The sequence below is a fragment of the Aptenodytes forsteri genome, unplaced genomic scaffold, assembly GCF_000699145.1.
Source record: "Aptenodytes forsteri isolate BGI_AS27 unplaced genomic scaffold, ASM69914v1 Scaffold563, whole genome shotgun sequence".
NCBI lineage: Eukaryota > Metazoa > Chordata > Aves > Sphenisciformes > Spheniscidae > Aptenodytes > Aptenodytes forsteri.
Window position 1 is genome coordinate 1,514,680 of NW_008795318.1, and position 24,622 is coordinate 1,539,301.

The window sequence follows — 24,622 nt, forward strand, 5'->3', positions numbered from 1 at the left end:
CACCACTCAGCTTGGTGTCATCTGCAAACTTGCTGAGGGTGCACTCGATCCCACTGTCTATGTCATTGATGAAGATATTAAACAGTACCGGTCCCAATACGGACCCCTGCGGGACGCCACTCGTCACCGATCTCCATCTGGACATTGAGCCGTTGACCACTACCCTCTGAATGTGACCATCTAACCGATTCCTCACCCACGGGACAGCCCACCCATCAAATCCATACCTCTCCAGTTTAGAGAGAAGGATGTTGTGGGGGACTGTGTCAAAGGCCTTACAGAGGTCCAGATAGATGACATCTGTAGCCCTTCCCGTGTCCTTTCAAGTTTGTCAGGAATAAAGCCTTCCGCCATGTTCTTGCACTTCAAGCCAGGGTAATTTCCATGCCATATAGCTGGATCCTCAAGTAGAGGGGAAAGTACTATTAGTGTCTTGTAGGTGGCTGACTGTCACCTTTTTTTAACACGCTCAGCCTTCACTGGCCCATGGCCTGGGAATACAGAGTCTTTCTAAACCCCAAATTTTCCAGACAAAAGTGCAAAAAAATTGCTGTAGTATTAGAGTCAAAATGCTGTTAAATTTTAACAGCCAGGGATGACTGAATACACCTGTGTCCTATTCATTTAAAATATTATTTGCAGTGCAGCTGTAATTTTGCTAGAATTACACGAGAAGAGAGTGAATGCATTTTTTCAAGCCAGTGCCTGTTTTCAATGAGTCATCACACATTTTTGCCTTTCCCACATGAACATCCTGTTCATTATTTATGAACCATGGAGAGTGGTGTGTTAGCTCCAAATGGCACGGAGTCAGTCCGAATAGATAGTTTCAAACTCTAAGGACCAAATCTGCTTTGTCACATCCATATTGAATTTGGTTGGACTAAAATGATTTAAACAAGGTAGAATTTGCCCTGAAATGTTTACTAGGAAATGGAAAGCTAACTAAAGATTAATGCAGATGGGGGATATTGATGATATATCTATATTTTGTGTGTGCCACATTCTAGTTGACTAATTTGTATTCAGAACAGTGCACAGATTATTAACAATGGGACTACTTATCAAATGGAAGATACAGAAACAGATTTACTGCTGGCATTAGAGCAGGTAATCATGGGGGTTTTGGAGTTGCCTCACATTGCTTTAATAGAGAATGTAATTCATTATTTTGATGTGGGCTTCTAACTTTTGTCTGTGGATTTACAGTGTTTAGTCATTCTCAGAACATAATAGCACTCCGGGCGTGGAATATGGCATGTAACAGTGTGGAAGCAGCGTGGGGCACGGTCCTCCTACTCATTCAGGCAAGCCCGGCATATGCCAGTGCTCTCAAGATCAGGTGAGATGCTCTCCATAGCCTTACTGAGCTTTGGATCAACTGCTTGGGTTACCTTGTTTGCATACTGAGGACTACAAAATGTGCGGCCATCTCCCCCACCAGCACCCAGCAGTGAAGTGGCTCCAAACCTGGTTCATTGCCTCTGTCTTCACTTGGAATATGTTTAAGGAGAGACAGCAAATTATGCTAAGTGTCAAAATCCATTGGTTGTGATTAATGGGAAACTGGAGGAAAATATCACTTCAGGAAAAGGGAAAGATAGGGGTGAATGAAATAATGAAATAAAAGAGTTCGGCCAAGTAAAAGCAGTATTTATTCATGCCTGTATATGGGTTATATTCCCATGGGAAGTCAGATGACTCCATGAGAATGGCCTGAGAAAAGACTACAGAATGAGCATTTGGTTATCGACATTTTTCCCACGAACAGCTCTGCTGTTTCCCTTTCCCCACATCTTGATAGAACAGCTGGGTTTGCACTAATACTAGACTGCAACATACCTGCAATACTAGACAAGACTTTAATGTCTTGTCTTATATTTATTGCAAGTACGTAGTTCAAAATGGTCAAAATCACCATGTGTGATCTCTTACCAGTAACAAACCTCCTTTAATGAGCCCATTCAGCCTTTACTAGATTCTCAGCATCATTCCTATCTACAGCCCACGTTCTCTTTATCTTGATCCGCTTGTGCCTTGGGTGATTTCTGAACTCATGAACTCTTCTCTATACAAATTAGATTTCATTAGATTTCATATTCATTTACATAAAGGCCTTGACTCTGACAATTTTCTTAGCAAATGATGGAAATCCTCTTCTTTTATCCCAGATTTGTAATAGGCACGTGGTGTCTGCTTTCACAGCAAATTCTATGTATGTTCTCTTGAAAACAATAGTATTTATAGGGAATATATTATTTACAGAATGAAGGAAGGTCCATTTGATTTTGAAGTTCACATTATGATAATCCAAAAAGGGAAAGTACAGCTCTAACTAGATTAGATTTACAGGGTAAGGAATGTAGAGATCCTCAGCTTTTTAATCCTGACACAGAGTTTCTCCATTTACCAGCCTTCACAAGTCACTTAGACCCAGGCTGACAGAGATTCATTTTGAATACCTGAGGTCAGTCCCTTGGGGCTTGGTTTGAGACTGCTGAGCTTTTACTGCTTGTGACAGGAGCTGCAAGAGCTCAGTCCTTCAGAGAACGCACTGAAACATGAACCTTGAGAAATTAATAGTCTCTTATTTCCAGAAATCTGGATCTTAAGCTTTTTCAGGATAATATCTTAAAATCGGAATACTTTATTCACTTGTACATTATCTATAAAATAGCTAAAGATTGGATTTGAGGAAATTCAGAATTTTACAGCTGTTCATCTAGCTGAATATTTGGCAGTATTTCGGTGGAGAATGACAAGCCCAAATTTTCATACGGAATTTTGGGAATCTAAAATGTTACTTCTTTCCAATGTTAAGCAAACACTGGGTGAAAGTTAATGTAGCATAACTGTTCTGAAAGAAAGCAAACTTATACCCTCAAATGTCATACTTAAAGAAGAATATTAAAGCAGTTTTTCTTTAGAGATGTTCATGTAGCTTCTGACTAAAGCCTGTTTGAAAGAACACTTGTTTCAACTAGTTCACAGTAGATTCTTTGGGCTGTGATAACAGAATAAAATAAGCATTTAAAATCTGCATAAAAATTCCTTGGGGTCCCATTTACTTCACTGTAGCCATTAATATCTAAGAGTAGAAATTCACCTTTTAATGCATTTTGTCCATGGAAATTTCAGGCAGCAGCATAGATAGCTCTTAATTTTGTTGCTGTTCTTTGAAAAAAGTACTTTAGTGATGTTACTAACTGTCCTGACTCTGAACCTATGCTCCACTTAGCATTCGCTCCACGCTCCTATTGAGCACACTGGGACTGGTCATTTTGTCAACAGCCTGCTGAGTATTGACTTCAGGAGTGGACCCCTAAAGCACAAGCTAAAAAACTCCAGCTGATAAAGGCAGAATAGAAATCCTTGCAATGTAAGAGGTAAAATTAGTTTTCAGCAATGATGCTATAATCCATCATGCAAGACAACTGCAAATTTACTTTCAATAACACTTTCACGTTCCCAATTTACACGAAAAAATTCCCAGTCAATACTTGTTACTACAGTAAGTAACACAACACGCTGCAGAATATTATGTGCATTGTATCTACCAAGGATTTCTTTTTAACAGATAAACTTGCTAATGATAACAGTGGTTAAAAATTAAAACAGTTCTGTTAATCACTGATTTTGCAGCCTATGTTATGTGTTCATCTTCATGCGAAATTTCATTTAGTAAACCCAAATTAGGTGTGATTGGAATTGCATTTTCCTTCTGAAGAGGCAAAACAACCAATGAAAGGTTGTAGGATGCTGTCAATTCCAGAGAGGAGGAGTGCCCACTTTTAAGTGCAGCGTACAAAAGAAATCGTTTGTATTGGGAAGGTATGCCTGCCTCCTGGTGTGGGTGACAGTTGCATGCTCACTCACGCAACAAGGGAAAGATGCTGCCGGTGCCCTCCCGCCCTGTGGAGCTGTATATCCCTAATCGTGACCTCTCCTCTCCTCTGCGCCACCACAAGTTGTCCTATCTTTGCTCTGCTGGCCAGCCATTGTAGCATGTGGGGCCAAGGAGTACAAAAAAGGCTGTGACGCTCATGTAAATGCATGAGATACAGCTGCTGTGATGGGAAAAATGAGGCAGGAGTCCTCTCTTTTTCAACGTGTGGGACCTGACAGGTCTGTGTGTGTGTGTACGTGGGGAAAAGCAGCTTTCTCAGTGGTACAGTTCAGAGATCTTCTGGCTGGTCCCCAGACAGAAGCCAGGAATATGTAATTTGGGGGTGAAAGAGCCTGAAAAAGCATATACAGCCTCAACGATAATTTCCTGTCTCCAGGATGCTGCAGCAGCAGCACCGGTAGGCAGGAAGCTCTTACAGAACAGTATTGCTGTTTTTTTGCAAGGAATCAAGACAGGCAGTTTAAAAACTAGGCTAATCTCCTGCTTCTTCCCTGCAGAGAAGACGACATTTCATACTGATAGAACAATCTGGAAAAAAATGTTCTGAGGGGAACCCTCTGTCGCCTTCCTTTCTATAGGTGTCATGGAGAATAGAGTTTTATCATAATAGAGGCCTCTTATTTGGACCAAAGATGTAATGAGATTCGTTAACTGTAAGGTAAAATTAGAGAAACATCAGTGGGAGGAAAGGTGTGCGTTATAGGAGAGGACATTGAACTATCTACTTCAGAATGGGGTTGGATTGGCTCAGTTGTTCAAATTCTGTTTTGTATGGCAAGACTCGAAATGTTTCTAGTGCTCTCTTGTTCAGGAATTAGTGGGTAAAATTCTGTGCTTTCACTTTACATTGGTCTCAAATCTACACTTTTGCTTTTTACAATCCTGGCTTTGCAGGGAGGGGGAAAAGATGGAGTCCATGGAAAGAAATCAGACTGTGTGCTTTAGGGATGCGTATAGAAATCTCTCCAAACCCTTCTGTCATAAACCTGAAGTTCAGTGACTTTTGTTGAAGTTAAATGGACATTTGAGATCTCTGGAGTTTCAGATGCAAAGTTTTCCAAGTAACACTGTGTTGCTGTAGAGTATATAGTACAATATATTTCATTTACAGAGAGGTAAACTGAGGCAAACCCTAACAGAATTGTGAATCAGATCCTGGAGTCCTGACAGCCAGTCTCATTCCAGTTACCATGAACAGCTCTCACCCAGCTTTCATAAACAAGAGGAAAATTAATGTAGTTTATGAAAAATGTGAAGTCATTGTTTACAGAATAACAAACGAAGGCTGAGTTTTACAATACTTTCCTTATTTCTGCCGTTTGCTGTGTACTTTCTGAAAGTTAAACTCTGGTATCGTTTAACTTATTTTATTAACTTAATGGCTGCTTGGAATTCAAGTGAATATTTTACAAAGGGAATAAGGTTTTTGGGAAAAGAGGTTTAATTTGTTCCATTGAGATATATGTATTTTTCATGACTTTCTCTAAACTAGCCTAATTTTCACTGACATTTAAGCTCCAGTTTTCCACAAGTTCAATAGATTAACATGGAATTATTGAGCATTATCAGTTAAAGGCTTTCCAAATGTGAATGCAACAAATATACATGCTATGTTAATGACCTCTTTATAGATCCATTAAATGCAGCAATAGTTGAATAGAAATGTCATAACTTTTCTGTACAAAAAGAAAGCATTAATGAATACTAAATCCACAGTTAATGATGCAGCATCTTGACATAACTTGATTTGATATATTCCAGGCTGCTCCGTGTGTTACTTTTATTGCTAACAGTAGGCAGTTTCTCCTGAGTATTCTGTGTGAATACAGTATATGTATTTGTTAAGTATAATTTCCTTAATTTATTGCTTGTTCAAACATAAAATAGACTTTGAAGTTCAAAATCCATTTGATGAACTGATGACCTTACTAGATTTTTCAGGTTCCCAAGTTTATCATGCAGGGTTGCTGGCAATGCAAACTTTGTAATTTTTGCCCGTAATGAAGTGCCTCTTGTTTCAGTGGATTGCTAAATATGTTGATACTAAAAGCATACAGCTGTTAGCCATAGTAAATTAAAAGAAACTTACTTTTATACGTTATTCTTGTTATGGTGTCTCTGTTAAGCATACGATTTAGAAATGGATTTGATGATTCAGATACCTACAGAAGAGAAAATGTACAATGTCAAAATCTTCTCACGAACATTTACCTTCTGGAAATGCAGCTGTTCTGCATGTGCACACGCACGCACGCTCATTCTCTCTCTCCTGCCACTCCTCCAAATTGTTTCTGCCATTTTTTCACTGTTTTGGGAAGAGGAAATAATTACTTAGACAACTTTCTAACAAAACTTGTTAGAAAGTTGGTATCTACAACTAAATCCAAAAAAACCAGGGATGGGAGAACAGGATGAATAGAAATTAATGCCTGAATCCACGCGTGAGTACAGGTTTCTCCTCCAACAGCTTTGATGGGATTTGCCTATATATAATTAGGTAGGATTTTCATATAGTATTCTATTATCTTTCTATTTATTGAGAAATATACTTTCCTTGCAGCAGACTATTTAGACTGCAAATAAAATCTGTCTTCCCTTTGTTTTACATACAGGTATGAAATGCCTAAATTTCACTCACGTGCACTCACAAATATGTATACATACACGTATACATACACATAGACTGTTCAGCCTACATTAACATAAGCATACCTGAAGAGGATTTAGAGGAAAAAAGATAGAGGGCTTAGAGGCATTGTTGTCGTGTTGTTTGTTTGTTTGTTTGTTTGTAGGGGGTGGTGGGTGGTGGTGTATGTACTTTATCAACAATATCATTGTTGATTATCAACAATGATTTAATGAGAGATTTTATTGCACTGCAAATGGCAAAATTATTATTGGTTAGCAGCAAAATAAGTGTCACATTTTTTTTATGGAGACATTTTAGTGAGGAAAAAAGATAGAGGGCTTAGAGGCATTGTTGTCGTGTTGTTTGTTTGTTTGTAGGGGGGTGGTGGGTGGTGGTGTATGTACTTTATCAACAATATCATTGTTGATTATCAACAATGATTTAATGAGAGATTTTATTGCACTGCAAATGGCAAAATTATTATTGGTTAGCAGCAAAATAAGTATCACATTTTTTTATGGAGACATTTTAGTTCCTCTGTAGCTAGCCCTGAATATCCTACTTATCTTTCAATTATTCTGTGATGTGGGTTTTTGTATCAGCACTGGATGCTGCTGTTATACATCTAGCATTTATCCAGAATGAAATCAATTTATTTTGAAAATGGAAAACTTCACAATAAGTTTAATTGAGATTTAGGAAAATAAATGGGCTATTGGACAAACTGTAATCCAGCTCTGTTTGACAGGTAGCCTTCAGGAAAATTCAGTTCAGGTTCCATTTTGTGGAAATTCGGATAGTTACTTCTCCACTTAGAAGTTTTTCTAACTACTTTGGACATTTAAAATAGAACACATCTTTTCACGCCAGTGAGAGAGGCCTAGAGAAAAATAGAGTGAGGCAGATACTAAATGTTGTTGCTCATTACAAAAGGTGTGCAACGCAGCAAGTACATGAGTGATGCATTATTTAGACAAAATTGGCGTGCTGGGCATTTTGAAGGCTTGCTTCAATTTTACCCTTTTGCGCGAATTCAAGTCAGATCGTTGGGTCATAATACAATGCATTTTGGATGAAAAAGGTAACCTAAATATCTTTCTTAAATATTAGACCTGTATAAATGGGCATTTTTCATATCTAATTATTCAGTATGCTCTGTGCAATGCATATTTTAATTCTGAGGTTAATGCTTTGTCCAGAACTTTACCTTATGAAATGGGATTAGAGAGTACTAAAGGGAATTAACGGATATCCAATATGTAAGGTCTGATGATGAAAGTTATTTATTTCAGCATGAAGCACTTATTCAGAATTATATGCTTTTCTAGACTGATGAAACAGAGATATGTAATGGCAGAATATGAACAACATTTTTTGGGGAAATGCATTCTTCGTATAAAATGAGAGAAAAGGTTTCTCCAATGTAATTAGGGAGGTTTGACTAAACTATTAACTCTTGAGTTCAGTGCTAGATCACTGTAATTTCTAGACCTAACTATGCATCTTGAATGCAACAGGATGGAGACTAAAATATGACAAAATATTCACCTGTCTGTCTCGTTCTGTGAAATGGAAGATATCAAGAGTTATACTTTTAATGTTCTTTCAGTTTTGATAGTTTAAGATGTTTTAAATAACATTGTGAAAAAATCTTATTTTGCTGACTTGAAACATCAGCATGTCTCCAAAGAGCAAACATGCCCTCTTTCCCAGGGCCTCAACCTACTAGGAGAGATTTACTTTTAATTGAATGAATAACATTTCATGAAGAAATACCAAATCTGCAAAATTAGTAGCTTTTGCCCATAGCCATTAAAGTGTTAGGAGTGATGTTTATGATATAAGGATTCCCCCCCCCCCCCCCACCACCTCTTCTCAAATGCTTTGGAGTAGAGATTGTGTTCAGTTCCTAGGACGATGCTGTCTCTGGATTCCAGATCAGAGCCTCTAGGCATTGCTATAGTATAATTAGGAGTCTAATTCCTAGATTTACAGCTCATGGGAAAAGTAGTCCATTGTCTCTATATTAGGTAACGATAATACTGAATACTTACTTTCATAAATATGGAAACTACCACCAACCCATTAGGGCTCTTTGCAGCTTCTGTGACATTTGTGTACAGCTCGTGGTTATAGTGGATTAGTTGAACCTAGAAACAGGGAAGGGAAAGATTACAATTAAACAGTAGCAAATCATACCATACGCTGTTTGCAAATGCTCTCTATACACCAATTGGTTTGTATTAGGATCCCATTTATCCTTAGGATATTTTGTGACAGTGCAATTTTTCAGAGGTTTGCAGCATGCGTGATTTTAATAATTTCAGTCACCATCTGGCTCCAACTGGCACAGCACCAGCATGTTTTCTTCTAAATTGTCAGTAAGTGAATTTACCCACATCAAGTTATGAATTGCACTGCAGGGGTTGACATCATTTCCCTGTTGCAACAGCACTTGCCACGGGCATCAAGTAATCTGTACTTTTCAGCCTCAAGCCAAACACAGAGGAGTCAGGGGTTGAAATATTTGAAGAAACATATGGGATACGGCTTTGGAACTGTTAAAACCAGCACTTGCAGAATCCAAAATACTAATATTCGTTGGCCCCAGATTTTACAAACTCAGTTACAAAAGCTCCTACAGTTAGGCACTTACTGTATTATTGTTAACCAGGTTCTCCTTAGCTCCTACAGCTTTTCTTCTGCTTTTTAGTTTTATGATTCGTTGGAACTTTTAAATTATGAAGGCACAGTTCATCTCTTTCCCTGCATATGTAAATGTCTTACCCAGAACAATGGTATTTGATTTGTCTGGGATCACAGGACACTGTTACCATTTATATTGCAATTTGTAGCCTCACTTTTTTTTAAAAGATGAACAACTTTAATGAATTCGTGAGGCAGTTAAGTACTTCTAAGAATGTGAAAGGCTAGTTAGCTTTATTTACCCTAAAGATATCTATCTTCATTTTCAGATGTCAATTAGAAAAGTAAGGTCATTGTTCTGGCATTTTTAGAATTGCAGCAGCCTGACGTTCGTATTTAAAAATCAGGTGCGTCTTCCATGTGCTGGCATACATCTAAAGGCTGTCCACTGAAATTTCTGGAATTACATACTGTGAACAAGATCAGTATTAACTTGATCTATGTCTGGTGGTCTTTTTAACTGTACAAATGGCCAAAGACTAATACTGCCAGTAAAGAAATTTCATCATAGCGTGCTTTCCATGTTTATAATCAGGAAAAAAAAACTCCACCCCAAAAAACACTGAAATGGGGTTTAGTGCCTGCATTGGTGACTTTGTCGTTTGGATGAATGCAATGTCTGATGCTTCAGTAGTGAAATACAATTGCAAGGATTTCTCTGCAGGAATGACCTCCCTATACGATCTGCAGCGCACAATCAAGTTACAAAGACAAAGCCTTGCTTTGCCATTCAAATATGTGTGTCCACCACCATGTGTACTAGTAGTGATCTAAATTATAACAGCATCCCAATTTATGTGTAACCTACACCATTATTATCTCAGTCTATGATAAGTTGAGAAATAAATGATGCGTCCAAACTCTGGGAGTGTTCAGACAGTTCTATTTCCTACACTCTGCCCTGACTGCAAAATGTATTCTGCTTATAAGTAAATTACTCAGAATCAGATCTTATGATCTAATATAAAAATCCACCAGGCACTCTCCTCCCACCACTCCCCAAATCCCTTAGTGATGCTGTTTTAGTGCTGGGACATTGATGTAAAAAGGGGTAGTGGAAATTCTGAAAGGAAAGAGAATATTTGCATTAGGAAGGTTAGAAGATCTTTGGCACATAGCTTTATATTTACAGCTAACAGTTCACAGACCAAAAAAATATGGTAAGGGTCAAAATTACTGCTATAATGTGTAAATTTCAGTTACTTTTGTCCTGTCTGGATTTGGGAGCTGTTGGTTGACCTTTTTACAATTCACCCAGTAGGCATTTTTTAAGGCAAGCAAACAAACCAAACTGGAACGAAAAAGTAAAAATGTCAAAGTAGCCAATGAAGTCATCTACTAAATTCTGACAGCTAGGAAGTAGGATAAATGCAGTATGTTTTCTAAAGGTCTTGTAAAGAATTAATGAGAGCATTTACTCTATAGCACATAGAGGTTATAGGCTCATTAGTCATCACGTTGCGGTACCACTGAACTTTGATAACATCATGGTTCTGGGGACTGTGCACTCACTGAAATTTTTAGGCTTAGTAACATATTTTTCTTTTTATGTGCAACTATTCACTCTGGCAGCCAAACCAACTAGTGAATTATCAAGGAAATAAGTGATGAAATCTGCTTTAGACTAGAATTTCTTCTGTGCAAAGTCCCAGAATAACAATGAATTAGATTAACTTAGTTTAGCTAACAAACCAATGTGTCTAGTGCAGGAATGGGTAAAAGTAAGGACCAAATTCTCCTTCCAGCCATGGAAGCCCTGAGTCAATATCAAACTCTCATTTTTACTGATGGGACTTCTGGAAATAAAACTTCTGCAGTACATATGACCACATATAGGCTATTTGTCCCAGACTCACGGCAAGGAGCCTACTGTCCCGTGCAGTTCTAGTCTTGCATAACACATGACATTGCGGTGAGTGATACGGGCCTCAGCACATAATAGTGTCCCGGCTCTGTTGGAGACCTCTCTCAATGTCCGAAAGAGACACAATTCGTTCTGTGCAAAACTCACACCCAGACTGCGGGCAGTCAATAGGTATTTGTGGGAATGAGTTAACAGACTTGAACTGATTAGAAATTAGAATAGTTATTTCCTTTGCTGATCTATAAATGATCTCTCCACCCCGTATTGTGCTGTCTTTACAATAAAAGTACTTGTCTGAGAACTTTGGCATTCTTTACCAGTGCTTTCAAGCGGTTTTCATTTTCAAGTTTCCCATTCCTGCAGGTTTGTATGCCTCTGCCCCATTCCGCCTCTCCTTATCACATCTCAGTTTGGTAATGAACCGTTTTGGAGAGTGTGCTTGAGAAATATTGCTTCACTATAGTTTGAAAAGATCCCCTTGCCTTGCTATGCGTTATTGTTTCTCAAAGATCCCAGTGCTGAATGAAGACAGACTTTTTTTCTTCTGAAACCTGTCACTTTCTCTGTGTTAGAGTTGTACCCTTCCTCCCTGCATCCAAATTAATTTTAAAGCTGTTTCCATGGCACCATCGTTAAATTCATTAGGTTTTTCTTTTTTTAAAAAAAAGATTGACCATGTAAGGAGACATCATTTTCAAAGTTTCTCATATGGAACAGACTAATTTAGAAAGGTACAAATGAATAAAGATGTCTTAGATATAGAATATTACATGCAGGATAAAAAATATAATTCCCTATTAATTCCTTCTTTTCAGAATAATTTCTTTAAAGTTGCCTGTAATACCTGTAATCTTACAGTCTGTACTAAATATTACTAGAGTCTTCCATGAAGGTGAAGCCGCACATAATTAAAATTGCTCATATGTGAAAATCTCACTTTTTCAGATGATGACATTGTATTAAAAACAAAGCACAACAAGAGCAAACTTGCAATGCTGAAAGCACCCTTTGATTCTAGTTTGAGTTTCAGGGCTCAAACACTAATACAGAATCTTGTTATAAGCTATTGATTAACTTTGGAAGATTCCCCCTTTAAGATTAATTTGCCACAGAACAACTGATAGCTCTTTGTTTCCCTAAAGCTATAGTAGTTCTAATTTTCAGGGAGAAGAGGAGAATTAAGATTAATTACTCTTTTTTTAGCTGATGAAAATCCAGAATGTGCCCTCGTTCCATCACCCAAGAATGTGCATTGGACCAGGAGCAGACACAGCCGTTTTTAGACACCGGAGGTTGGCGGTGTTGGGAATGTCAGCAGGAGCTGACGACAGTACGTTAGGGGTAATCTACTGAGCACTCTCCTCAGCCTGGTGCGCCATGTCTTTCGGGCAAAAGAATATAGACAGGCTGATATTATGGCTCATGTTCTGGCCACTGTGGGGAAAACATCTAATTCCCTTTCCCAACACATACGCATGTGTGTTTATAATGGTAATAACCTGTTCTTTGCCTGTACTTCGATAAAATTCAGCCCTGTACTCATATCGTTTGTACTGGTTTGCCTCTGCAATGCATTTTGCTGCTTTTCTTGATCCTTCACACGGGTGAAACGTGCATCTTTGGGCAGAGCTAGTAGCAGGATATTTTTTGCGTGGCATTTGACCAAGGCTCTTTGGCTAAGCAAAAGGAGGCAGTTTGCTGTGTTGATGCTTGTGGGTGCCAAAAGTTCCAGGGACTCTTTTCAGCAATCTTTTAGCTTGGACAAAGACCTCCTGCGAATTACAAAGCTCTGATCTGGTGTGCATGCATAACCCTTTTATAAATGTTAGATCACTGTGAGATGTTCCACTGCAGTGAGACATGGAGAAATATGAAACGGAGGGGATTTAGAGTATCACAGTACTTTACATGCAAATGTTTCCATAGTCGTCTTGGGAGTAATGGAATACCTTTTATTCTCATTTGGAAGTGTTATAATTGAGTGCATAAACATTTTGATTTGTAAATGACAAGGGATCTAAACCATGAAGTGAATGGCAGCAGGGAACAGCTAATCTGTAACTATATTTGTATTATGCCATGCTACCTGATAAACTGTTGGGATACCTGATTGAGAGCAAGCACAAAGCATGTTTCCAGCACAGCAGGGAACAAAAGCAAATGAAATTGCTCAAGAAGACAAGCTAAATGCAGAGTCTTTGTAAAAAGTGGCTAAGATCTCATTAAGGAAAAAAAAAATTATACTTTTTTTTAATCCAAAGTTTAATAAAAACAGCAAAAGTAATGTAATTTCTGCATGGCAGGTGTCCAGTGAGGAAAATAATTTTAATGAGTTAAAACCTATTAATAACAACAGCTGATATTCCAGTGTTAAAATATAGTTGCTCTTACAGGTCTTGTAAAAACCCTTTGGAAAGAGCAGTAACGTCACATCACCTAGGAGTTAGTTATGGTATTGATTTTGTGGATCTGAACAGGTATGAGATCTTGAGATCTGAGGTCCTCACTTTGTGGAAGAAATGAGGTTTTTTTTAAATGTCCCCTGGTTCTAGGATGTGTAATTTGTGTGGTGACAAAAATATTTTTAGATTTTTCTTAAATTAAATGTACCTTCTGCTTCATGGAAAGGTACAGCACCATCTGTGAAAACATGCACCAGGCTCCTCAGAACCTGTGGTCCTAATTTGTCTTGTTTCCTTGGACCAATACCTGGCAGTGATGCAGTGGAAATTTTCCTATCTTTGGCAAGCGATGAAGGATTTTTGTGGTGTATTGCTTAATAATAGGCCTAATAAATATCACATAGACTATTCAAGAAAGAAAAAAAGTTAACTGCAGTTTTTTCATAATTGGTTAGGATTTAGAGCTGGATGTTAATGTTGTCTTTTCCTGAATTCTTATAATGATCAAATCCTGTTTGTCCACACGCACACTCACCCATATGCAAGGAGGATGCACTAAGATGGTACGTATTTAATTATCCCATCTTGGTGGATACTCCTGGCCTGCTCAAAGCACAAGCCATTACAGTTTAAGTGCGGTAAGAACTTTATCTCTCTGGTCCAGGTCTCAGTCCCTTTTCTGCTTTCAGTGAGCCTATTCAAAGTAACAGCTGGAGAACTGGGCTGTTAGTGGGCTCAGAAGAATGCTGTTTAAGAAGATAGAAATCATGATTCACAGTAACCGTCTTTGAAAAACAAAACCATCTTTTTCTCATGCACAGGGTACTCTACCATGAAATGCCAGGATCGGCCAAGGTGGTATTACCCACATACTTATGAATTAATCCATAGATCTACCTGTCTGTTATTTTTTATGTATAAGCCCACAGCAGAGAGGTACTTTTACATTGTTGGTAAATTGGTAAAATAAATTTTACATGACCACCTATACTTCCAGCAGTTTACTTAGCATTTCAGCAAACTACTGTGGTTTTAAGATTAAAATCAGTTTAAAGGATTAACTTAGTTTAATATAACAAAGGAGAAATGAAAAAAACATTTGTTTGAAATAATTTTATATCTCTGACTCTCTTTGCTGTTCTCTCTTTTAAAGCCAAGGTTCTTTAGGCTGTTGCTGACAAATGTGGTTTGTGGTTTTGGGGTTTTTTTCCCCTTTAGTGCTTTTGACAGTTATTTCGTGATTTAAAAGAAATGCCTGTAAAATACTGGTTTAATAGAAAGGCATGTCATCCACACTTATAGCAATATGCCAGCAATTGTATCCTAGATAAATAAAAAATATTATAATTCTTTTTCACTTAAAAGAATAAGACTAAGAATGCAAGGAAGGAACTCAGTTTTGTCCTGCTTCTGAGCAGACAGCTGTATAAAAGCACGTGCAGAGAAATGCAATAATGCATCATGCAGAAAAGTGGAAATGCAGTCAAGGGTTAACTATACTTGGCTGCAAAATCTACTTTACTAGAAATAATGATATGCTAGGAATTAGCAGTTAAACTGCAAATGGTATCTAACACCTCATTAGACCAGTTGGTAACAAGAACTAACTTGCAATACCTCTGTTCAACAAATGGTGTTCAACAGTGAGCTTTACCCAGGGTTCCCTGTAAGTAGTTAACACTGCGTGTTGTTTTCAGTATATATCATGACTCTTAAAAAAAAAAAAAAAAAAAAGGAAAAAAAAGTAGCATTGCCTGCTTTAGGTTTAAGTCGTTATCTCTAGATGCAGACATACAAATGAAAGGTGAGCGAGAGTCTTAAGCTCTCTGGGGCATCTGTTCTAAGATACTCTAACTGGGTGTTTAATAGTACTTTGAAAAGAGATCAGTGAGAATCAGGTCTGAAGCAGGACAGCCGTTTTGGCTGCTGACCTGGTATCTTACACTGATGAGGCTACTAGCAGAGCAAAACATACTTATTCCTTGTTTATATGCAACCATTGCAGCTAGAAAATATGAAAAATGTGACCTGAAGGAAGTGTAGAAGCTTTTAAAGTATTTCTCTTTAATATTTTTATATGTTCTTATTTCTTTTGTAAGTCCTGTTTAGCCTGGAGAAAAGGAGGCTGAGGGGAGACCTCATCGCGCTCTACAACTACCTGAAAGGGAGTTGTAGCGAGGTGGGGGTCGGTCTCTTCTCCCAAGTAACAAGCGATAGGACGAGAGGAAATGGCCTCAAGTTGCGCCAGGGAAGGTTTAGATTGGATGTGAGGAAAAATGTCTTTACTGAAAGAGTGGTTAAAGATTGGAACAGGCTGCCCGGGGAAGTGGTTGAGTCACCATCCCTGGACGTATTTAAAAGACGTGTAGATGCTTAGGGACATGGTTTAGTGGGCATGGTGGTGTTGGGTCGACAGTTGGACTCGATGATCTTAGAGGTCTTTTCCAACCTTAATGATTCTATGATTCTTACTTTGATTCATTTACAAGTAGGAAAAAAGGCTATTTTAGACAGTATTTAAAACTTTGATGTTTAAGCATCCACAGGACTACAGTAAAAAGTACAAATTACTAGCTTATAGAGGTCAGATTGGCTGTGCATGTCTCAGAATTAGCTATTAGGACTTTTCACCTTTGTGCTAACACCAAAAAATTAAGTAAATGATAGGCTGAAGAAATAAATGCAAAAGGTGATAGATTCCTGCCATCCAAATGCTGCCAGAACTGTTGCAAGTGTCACAACCATTTGTACTCTCTTCCAGATAGTAGGAAACATAATGAAGGAAAAATCCAAACTGAGCCCCAGAGGTATACGGATGTGTCTGTGATGCTGGTTGCTGTGTGACTTCAGGAGAATTTTTGACAGGGCAGTCATTGCTGAGACCTTCCACTGCCGATTACTCTAAACATGGGGTATTTTTGGCTGACCTGCCAGTCAACCACTCTTGTCGTTCATTGTTAGCAGATGAGCAAGAGCTGGGTAAACATAAATAAATGACGCTGTTCTGCAATTCACTTTGTGTGAGGATCAAAATGAAGCCTTAGACTCAAATGTTTAATGTTGATTATGTCTTGGCTGACGCAAAATTTCATTGCAAGCTGTAATTTGGCACTGACCCAATACATCATCTACAAAAGTTACATCTTAAGAGAGAATAGGGGTAATGTAGGAAAAAAGGCTATTAGATGAGCCTATCATCATTTCTGGATTCGTGCAGGATTTTCTGACTAAACACTACATTTAAATTGTTTTCTCATTTTAAATACAACAGATGCTCAGACACCATGATGATGAATTCAGTATAAACGCTCCATTTGGGAGATTCAGTTACATAATGGTGCTCTGAATTTCTGGGAGAATTCTGTATTTCTTTAGCAATCAGTCTAGAAAGCAGGAGAAAATGGTTCCTGCAAGTCAAAAATGTGGTGAAGTAGCGACTGATGCTATTTTTGTTGTTCACTGTATTACCCTGAGACATTGAGTCAAAAGGACGCACGTGCAAGGTCACTGAACGGTGCGACAGAGATGCATTAACAGTTCAAGCCTTCTCTAACAACATGTGATGCCACTACAGCTCTCAGTCAACCTTGCCAAAGTACCATCTGTAGCTACATTTCTGTTCAAAGGGTGGGCATGGTGGGCAAGAGCAAACAGAGAAATATCACAGACCGATGAATAAAAGAATGAGCAAAAAAAGTTAAAAGAATTTGGGCTAGTGAAAATCTAGTTGTTGATCTAGGCCTTATCCCTTTTGTCCTCATTTTATAATCTAGTAGAAAAAAAATGGTCGAGCTTAATCTACCCGATGTTAACTAACAAGCAAAGAAAAGGTTATTGTTAGGATTACAAACCAGAAGCAGAAACAAGGCAGTTACCAGTTTTACCTGCTCTCTTGAGTACAGATGTGTATTGTTAAATTAAGAATACCATTTTTCCGTGACAAAAATGAAGCATGGGATTTTATATTCTTAAAATGACAATAAGGTGTGTGTACGAGGAAAGCACAGAATAACATTGAGGGTGCATTTTAAGGAGCTATTGGTGTGGCCCATCTGAGTTCCGTGGAAGTCCTTGTCCAGCCCATTTGGCAGCAGCTCCTGCCTGCCTGCCCGTATGCTCTCTTTTGTTGCCTGATCTCAGCCTAGCACAGGCATCCAGTCAGTCACTACTGCTCCCGCCACGGTACATGGCTTGGTGACCTCTCCTTCCCCACTCCCTGCTGGCAGGTGTGGGGTGGGAGAAGAACTTAGCACAGGATGTGTGGAAATTGGCTGCTCTAGCAGGGAGGAGGGGAGGAAAGGGAGATGGTCTGCTTGCCCTTCGGGAAGGGGAAGCGGCACATAAACGTGGAGGATGGACATATGCACTTGGTGAGATGAGCCTTTCTGTTTTAAACCAATGGAATTGCAAAATATTAGTAGTATATCCCTTGAAAGTCAAATGTGAAAACACACACAGGGTCTCATGGGATCTTTCTGAATGATTTATTGACATATGCTTTTCTCTCAAGAGTCTCTTTCCCCTTTAGTGATTGGGCTGCTCACCTATGACTTAAGAAAATTATATTCAACTCTTCTGCCCTTAAGCATGTCTTCCTACCGTTTCTGCCCAGTTTGCCATCTCTGAAATGGGAATAGCTGCACTTCTCCAGTAACAGTGTTGTGAGATGCTCAGATGTAACATTAACAGTGTTGGGGAAAGCACTGAGATAATGAATGTCATGTTATGAAGTTCAGTTTGTGTTACTGATCCATGACAATTTGCGACACATCACCCATGAAAGGTGCAAAAAGAAGCTCAGAATACAAATAGTTTTGGCAGGAGAGACTGTGGGACACTTGGATTTTCAGCACCTTAAAGAGTGATAACAGGGAAACATTTAAAGCCTGATAAAAGAGGAAAATAATTTGAAATGGATATAATTGCTAGTGATTGTAGTGTTAAATCTTTGAATGTAAGTTGAAGGCTCAAACACAGAAAAGTTTGAGGAAGCCCAGCTTGACTCAAAATAGCCAAAAGCATTTCTGGAATGAATGTTTTATTGAATTATTGAAGGTCCTTTAGGATGTTAATGCTGTGGTAGATGAGATGACATATTACAGAGTCAAATTTTTAGAAATAATTTGAAGAAATTTCACACCAGGATTTCCTGTTTAAGGTTCAGAGTCAGAGATTGAGAGGAAAGAAGGCACAGATCCACCCTGCAGGCAGAAAATAAGGGGGTTTTTTGTTTTTTGTTTAAGAATATTCTGGAAGCTTCTTTTAAAGCTAAGGCAAGTACAACTGCCATTTGTTTATGTGAACTGCATAAGAGACAGTTTCACGTTTGTAGTTTAGAAGTTAAGTTTGAAGTTGAGAAATGAACAGTCAAAACAAGGACGTGAATTATCTAAGAATATGAGATAGTACAGCTTAAGGCAGACAACTATAAAATTATCTTGTTTCTAAATGAATTGAGTGGCATTATACTCAGTAGGAAAGATAACTGGCACTTAGAAGTCATAACTAAGTCAGTTATCTTTTATAAAGTAAGCCTTTTAGCTCTATCTGCAGACTTGGTGAAAGAAAGTAGGATATTGGCAAACACTACTCAACAAATGCAGTACAGCATAAATTAAAAGGGCACGAAATTACACACAGCAGCATTTGTTTATCGTAAGAACACATTCTTCTGGGTACCTTGTAAAGGGCACTGAAAATTGCCACATGGTAAGAGCAGTTCGGTACAGCCACACAACTGCTGATCGGTGCCATTTACAAACAAACAGAGGAAGATGATGATCACAGGAGCCCTTCCAGTAGCCTTAATTATACTGCAGTTGAAGTTCAAGGATCTAAGAGTGGTTTTCTTTGTTAAAGGTATTTTCTGCAATTTCCTGTTGTGTATCATCCCTCAAAGCTGCTTCCTGACATCTACAACAAATAAATGTCTCGGCTTCACATAGGCAAGAAAAGAACCCCTCCTTTTCCACTGTTTCAGAAATTTCCTAATTATATATTTCAGCACAGCAGCAATCTTTTTCCTAACTCATTGGTAATTGTCGCCCAGACCAGCTAAACACCAGTGACCTCTGCTTCACAGTTTGTCTTGTCTGTATAACGTGAATGCTTAGAAACAAGAAGCCATCTGAAAATACCATCTAAACATTAGGAAGTAAAGCTGAGAGTTAGCCTTTGTGAACGTGACCCAAATTACACTTATTCACAAGTTTTAAAAGTTAATAAGTGAAGGTCAGTGAAAAATAATGAAAATGAATAGCAACTTCAACAGAAATATGGTACCTGTCGTGTCTCTGTGGGCTGTTTGAGCAGTGAGATGTGAATATTAAAAGGACAAAAGGGCGAAGAAAATCAGTTATGCAGACAGCCTCATTGTAAAAAAGTGAATAGTGCTTCAGTTAGGAATTAGACGGAGGACGACCATGCTGCATCGTCTCCAACCTTAGAAGCAGTTCTGCCTAATGGGATTTGAGGTTTGTGGAACGGAGGTTCCTGAGCACAGAGTGCTTTGGGGATCCTGTGTGTGAGTGTTCACGATATAATCTGGCTCGTTATGAATCTGGAATCTTTCAACTGGTAATTCAGCTCTTCACTGGATAGGGTGGTGAGTGTAGCAACAGCAGTTCAGATCTACAACACAAGTGTTTTACACGTCTGTCTTTAAAACATAGACGAGTCCAGAGTTCCTTTAGTGCGCAAAATATGCCTCTTGGGCATGATGGTGGTGAAAGGGGCAGCAGTAAATCACACTTGCAGTTTTTATCAGCAGGCTTTATACATCAGACAACAGAAGTCAAAGCTTTTTTTTCCCCCATTAGAAAACACAGTCTATTCATTTGCAGGTCAATTTACGTAGCTGAAATGCTGAAAATACTGGCATGGAAATACCCGAAATGCCAAACAGATATTTTTCCTTAATAAAAGAAAACCAGGGAATGTGCCATGCTCCAAAAATGCTGAACTCCTGAAGAAATCTTTAGTCTGTTGGACTTTCTGCAATTAGAAAAGGTGAATTTGGGTGATGATCCAATTAAAAGTCTTTGAAATTTATTTTGTCCATATAGTAAACTATTTTCTGCTGGCAGAAAGCCTGGCCTCGGTCAGGCTGTGAAAGCAGCTCCTTATTCTCGCTGGCAAAGGGCCTGGCCCTTCAAAATGTTTCTGTAACTGCCATGCAAATACCACACACTATTTATTTCTTGCTGCTTCCAGTTCCTACTGGAAGAGCTATAGACCCCTGAAATACTAACTGAATGGGGACCTGCAGTGTCACTTCTGTGCATGATTAATGTCTGAATGAAGTGAGGGATTGTGAAAGGTACAGCTGCAGCTCTGCAGCAACCGGCTTTCAACTTGCCTCCTCGCAGCACTATTTCCTTTGGCGGCATTACTGATCGTAAGCGAGGAGGGGAGGCAAAGAGCAGTAGATGGTGCCTGCCCCTCTCCCATGCCCGACAGCAGCCACCTCCACCTGCTAAAACACCCTTGGGAGGACGGTTGTTTTAAAGCGTGAATCGGGGGTCCTGCTTTCCCCAGGTAGTCAGGGAGCTGTGTGCTCACGGCGTGACTGTAACGCTGGGCTGTGGCAAATACTGTGGTTAGCTTTGAATTCATGCCCATCTCATAAAATCAGGCAAATATTTATGAATGTTGGTGCACAGTGACTGGAATGGTACTGCTCTTCGTTAGACATGCAAGAAAAGATCATTTAATACAAGCAATGTCTCCTGTGTGTTTTGTCTTATTTTTCCCCCATGAAATTACTATTCACAAATTTGACCCGCTGTAGTTTCTTCAGTTAGTCCTAATGTTGTGCCCGCCACCTCTGCCTTTATTTAATTTCTTTGTCATGTACGTTACCCTGTGGTACGGCTCTTGCACAGCGAAACAGAATCTTTCTCTTAGTGCACAGATGAAATGGAGCTGAAAATTACAGCAGATAAAGATCCAGCTCTTTGAACTGTAATGTTAAGAACTCTTCATCTAAAGTAGACACCTAATTGAGGATAATGCTGACTCTATATATTACTTTATTACTTTGTCAAGCTTACATCATTAAGCATGTATTTGATTTCATTATACTGCAGTAAACAATTTGTTGTTGTGGTAAGATATGCTGGTTTGTAATGTCTGTAGGCAAAGTTGCATTATACTTTAAATGTAGATAGTGCTGTCTTTAGATTTTGAGTTATGGAGCAACAGTGTAATTATCCTATTACCTTGCTAAAACATCTAATTATTTGTCAATGATGTGAAAACCTGAGAACTTAAATGTGGGAAACTGCAATACGAATGTAGCTATTATTTTTTTTCATTGACACTTTAACAATATCAATTTGCTAGGCTGTTGTGAGGAAAGGATCCCATATAAAATCATGGCAATAGGGGACTGCAGATCACTAAAATGATATCTAACAAAAGAGTGATTTCTGATTTTAATAAGTGTAGTATATATGCAAAGTATGTGTTTAGCTTTATAATTAATTTAAATATATATGATTAAGTTTTACTGCATAACAAATTATGTGCTACTATTACTCTAGCCTTTGCAAAGCCCATTGTTGCAAGTTTAAAGGGAGACACACAGATAGAAGAAAGGTAAAGGAAAAAGCTAGTTCTTCCTACTTCTTAAAAAAATGTCATTGAACTGTGAGCCCAGCTTAAAGTCAGAATTCTGTCTCTAGTGTTCCCTGATCTCCTCAAGAAGTTCCTGAATTCTGTTAAAAATTGCTGGTTTCTCAGCAAACAGCATGAAGAGTTTTTCCTGGGAGAAAGGTTTTAATAATTAAAATTAGTCAATACTGAAGCGCAGGAGATTATTTGATCTTGTTCAGAAACTGACAGTTTCCAGAAGGGGGGGCGGAATGCAATCTCTCTAATAAATCACTGTGTGCAGAACTGGGAGTCAAGTAGAAGAAATTTGCTGCAGAAGAAAAGAGGGCAACTCACCAGAGAAACAGGTTTGCTCAAAATAATTGTGAGTTTGAACATCAAGGTTGAGATTTTTAGGACATTTCCAGGAAAAAAAAAAAAAAATCTGTAAGACTCTCAGGATGAGATGTAAAAATGCATTTGTTAGTACTTCAGGGCATTACATCTCTCAAACACATTATATAAAGTTGCTGTTGGCTCTTGTGCTGCAGTCCAAATTTCAATTTGTCTACTTTTTTCCCCTGTAATCTCAACTAAACTCAGCTGTTTTATCAAGTCAGTCTATATTTCTGCGCAGAACTGAGGATGCCCACCTTAATTTCATAGACTTCAATTTTGCTCCAGTAGCCCCTGTCAACTTTGGTTACTGCCAGCAGATGAAAAGATGAAATCAAACACATGCTAGTGGATGAGTGTGCCCGGCGCAGACTGGATTCCTTTTGAGCCATGCTCTTTTTCAGACTTTCCTATAATGACGCCTGTGCCACCTAAATCCATGACGTATTCCTTGCCCATATTCAGACCCACATATTCCACTGCTTTTATGAACACCAAACCTCTCCCCTGCCCTCTTCTGTCCTGTTTCTTCCTGTCACTTAAAATCTGTCATTCTTCTAATGTCAGCACTGCTATCCAGCTGTGCCATTCCTCACGGTGCATTTCCTAGAGAACCAAAATGGTCCTTAAATATACCCTAGTTTCCTTTCGCAGTGGTGTTCAGAGGTTAGTGAATATATGTCTAAAACCAGACTGCTGCTTTTTCAAGGGGCCATCACAGTGGGAAAGGGCAGCACTGGTGCTCTGCTGTCTATGTCGTTCTGAGGGTGTCGCAGGTTGCTTTTGCAAGTGTTTCTGAAAGCACAGAAGAGTAAGTTCAGATGCTCTGGCAGGTTACAGTATCGCACCTGTTCTTTGTGCTGCCAAACTGGCTTTGCATTCTGGTTTTTAGCTTTGATCTTGCATAATTAGAGTCACTAAATTTCATAAATGCAAAAGATCCCAAATGTCGCATTGACTTAACTGTGTTTTAAAAATATTATTCTATAGCTTTTTATCAAAGGCAGGAGGGCAACATTAATGTGCAACCTAAATGTATAGAGTGATGCTGCAATTCAGCAGAATTGATGTTGTAGCTGAAAAAAAAACCCCTTCTGAATTATTTTGACTTGTTTGATTCACCCTGTCTGATGTCTCTTTGTGGCAGATCAGATGAGAAAGTGGAGAGGGAGGCAAAAAAACTGTATGGGCAAGCAACCTAATGGATGCAAAACCAGCTTTTTCATTCCCATTTCCCAACTTCAGAGCACTAAGTTTTTACATTCTGTAATTTTTTAGCAAAGTTTATTCTGCGTTATCTGAAGCACTACAAAGTACATATGCTGTTTGTATAAAAAGACGACACAAGGACTGCCTTTAACATAGAACATAGCTGGGAGAACAGACACAGGCTAAATCTGCTCATACTCTGAGTAGTGATGTGAAAGTACTGTATTTGTACTTCTGATTAATGACTTGATGTCCTCCTTATCTTTGCTAGAATTTCTACGTTTTTAGCAAGGAACAATAGAACAGACTTATTTTTTAGCATCTTTCACGCTCCTGCTGCGCTTTGCAAGTGAAGTATTCAATACCCAGTTGTAGAGAAACATCTCAGAGTTGGGGCCTGGCATCTGGCAACCATCACAAATCCTCCTGATACCAAGGGGAGTTTAATGGGTGGAACAGGGACAAGTTATTACGCAGGCCTAGAAGATCAGCAGTAGCTTGCTCACAGCTCTGTGCAGTTTTATTCAGTCACCATACTTACACTGTTCTCGGCTAACTAAAGTCTGGTGAATAAACAATTTCATAAGGGATAAAGATAGATCTACTTTGACAATGTAATTCCTACTACTTATAAAAGATCCAGATAAAACACTATGGTCCCTTTGGCTGAGGTTCAATTACAGATCGCTGTTGCAGAGTAGATGAGACAACGTTCTGTGAGTGATGCTATTGAATTGCTTCATTGCCAATGACTTCTGCAGTATCTGCTTGTATTTTCCAGGAACTCTGTTTCAGCAAAGTACCTTTGACCATACAGGTCCATCTGTACTACAAAAACAAGCTCTAATCTCAGTACAGACAAAACTTTAGAGCAAACAGAAGTAAGAATGAGGATGCTGCTGCCATGACAAACTCAT

The 24,622-nt window shown here is 38.7% G+C and overlaps 1 protein-coding gene across 1 annotated transcript in view; it reads right to left on the reverse strand.

The window, feature by feature from the left end:
- The window catches only part of CA10 (carbonic anhydrase 10), a 215,746-nt gene that overhangs the window by 8,879 nt on the left and 182,245 nt on the right, over positions 1–24,622 (reverse strand). Inside the window, exons 5-6 of the mRNA XM_009279683.1 lie at positions 8,591–8,686; positions 5,997–6,069 (exon numbers count right to left, since the gene is read on the reverse strand). Of these exons, the coding sequence (XP_009277958.1) occupies positions 5,997–6,069; positions 8,591–8,686 (169 nt within the window). The remainder of the gene's footprint in view (positions 1–5,996; positions 6,070–8,590; positions 8,687–24,622) is intronic.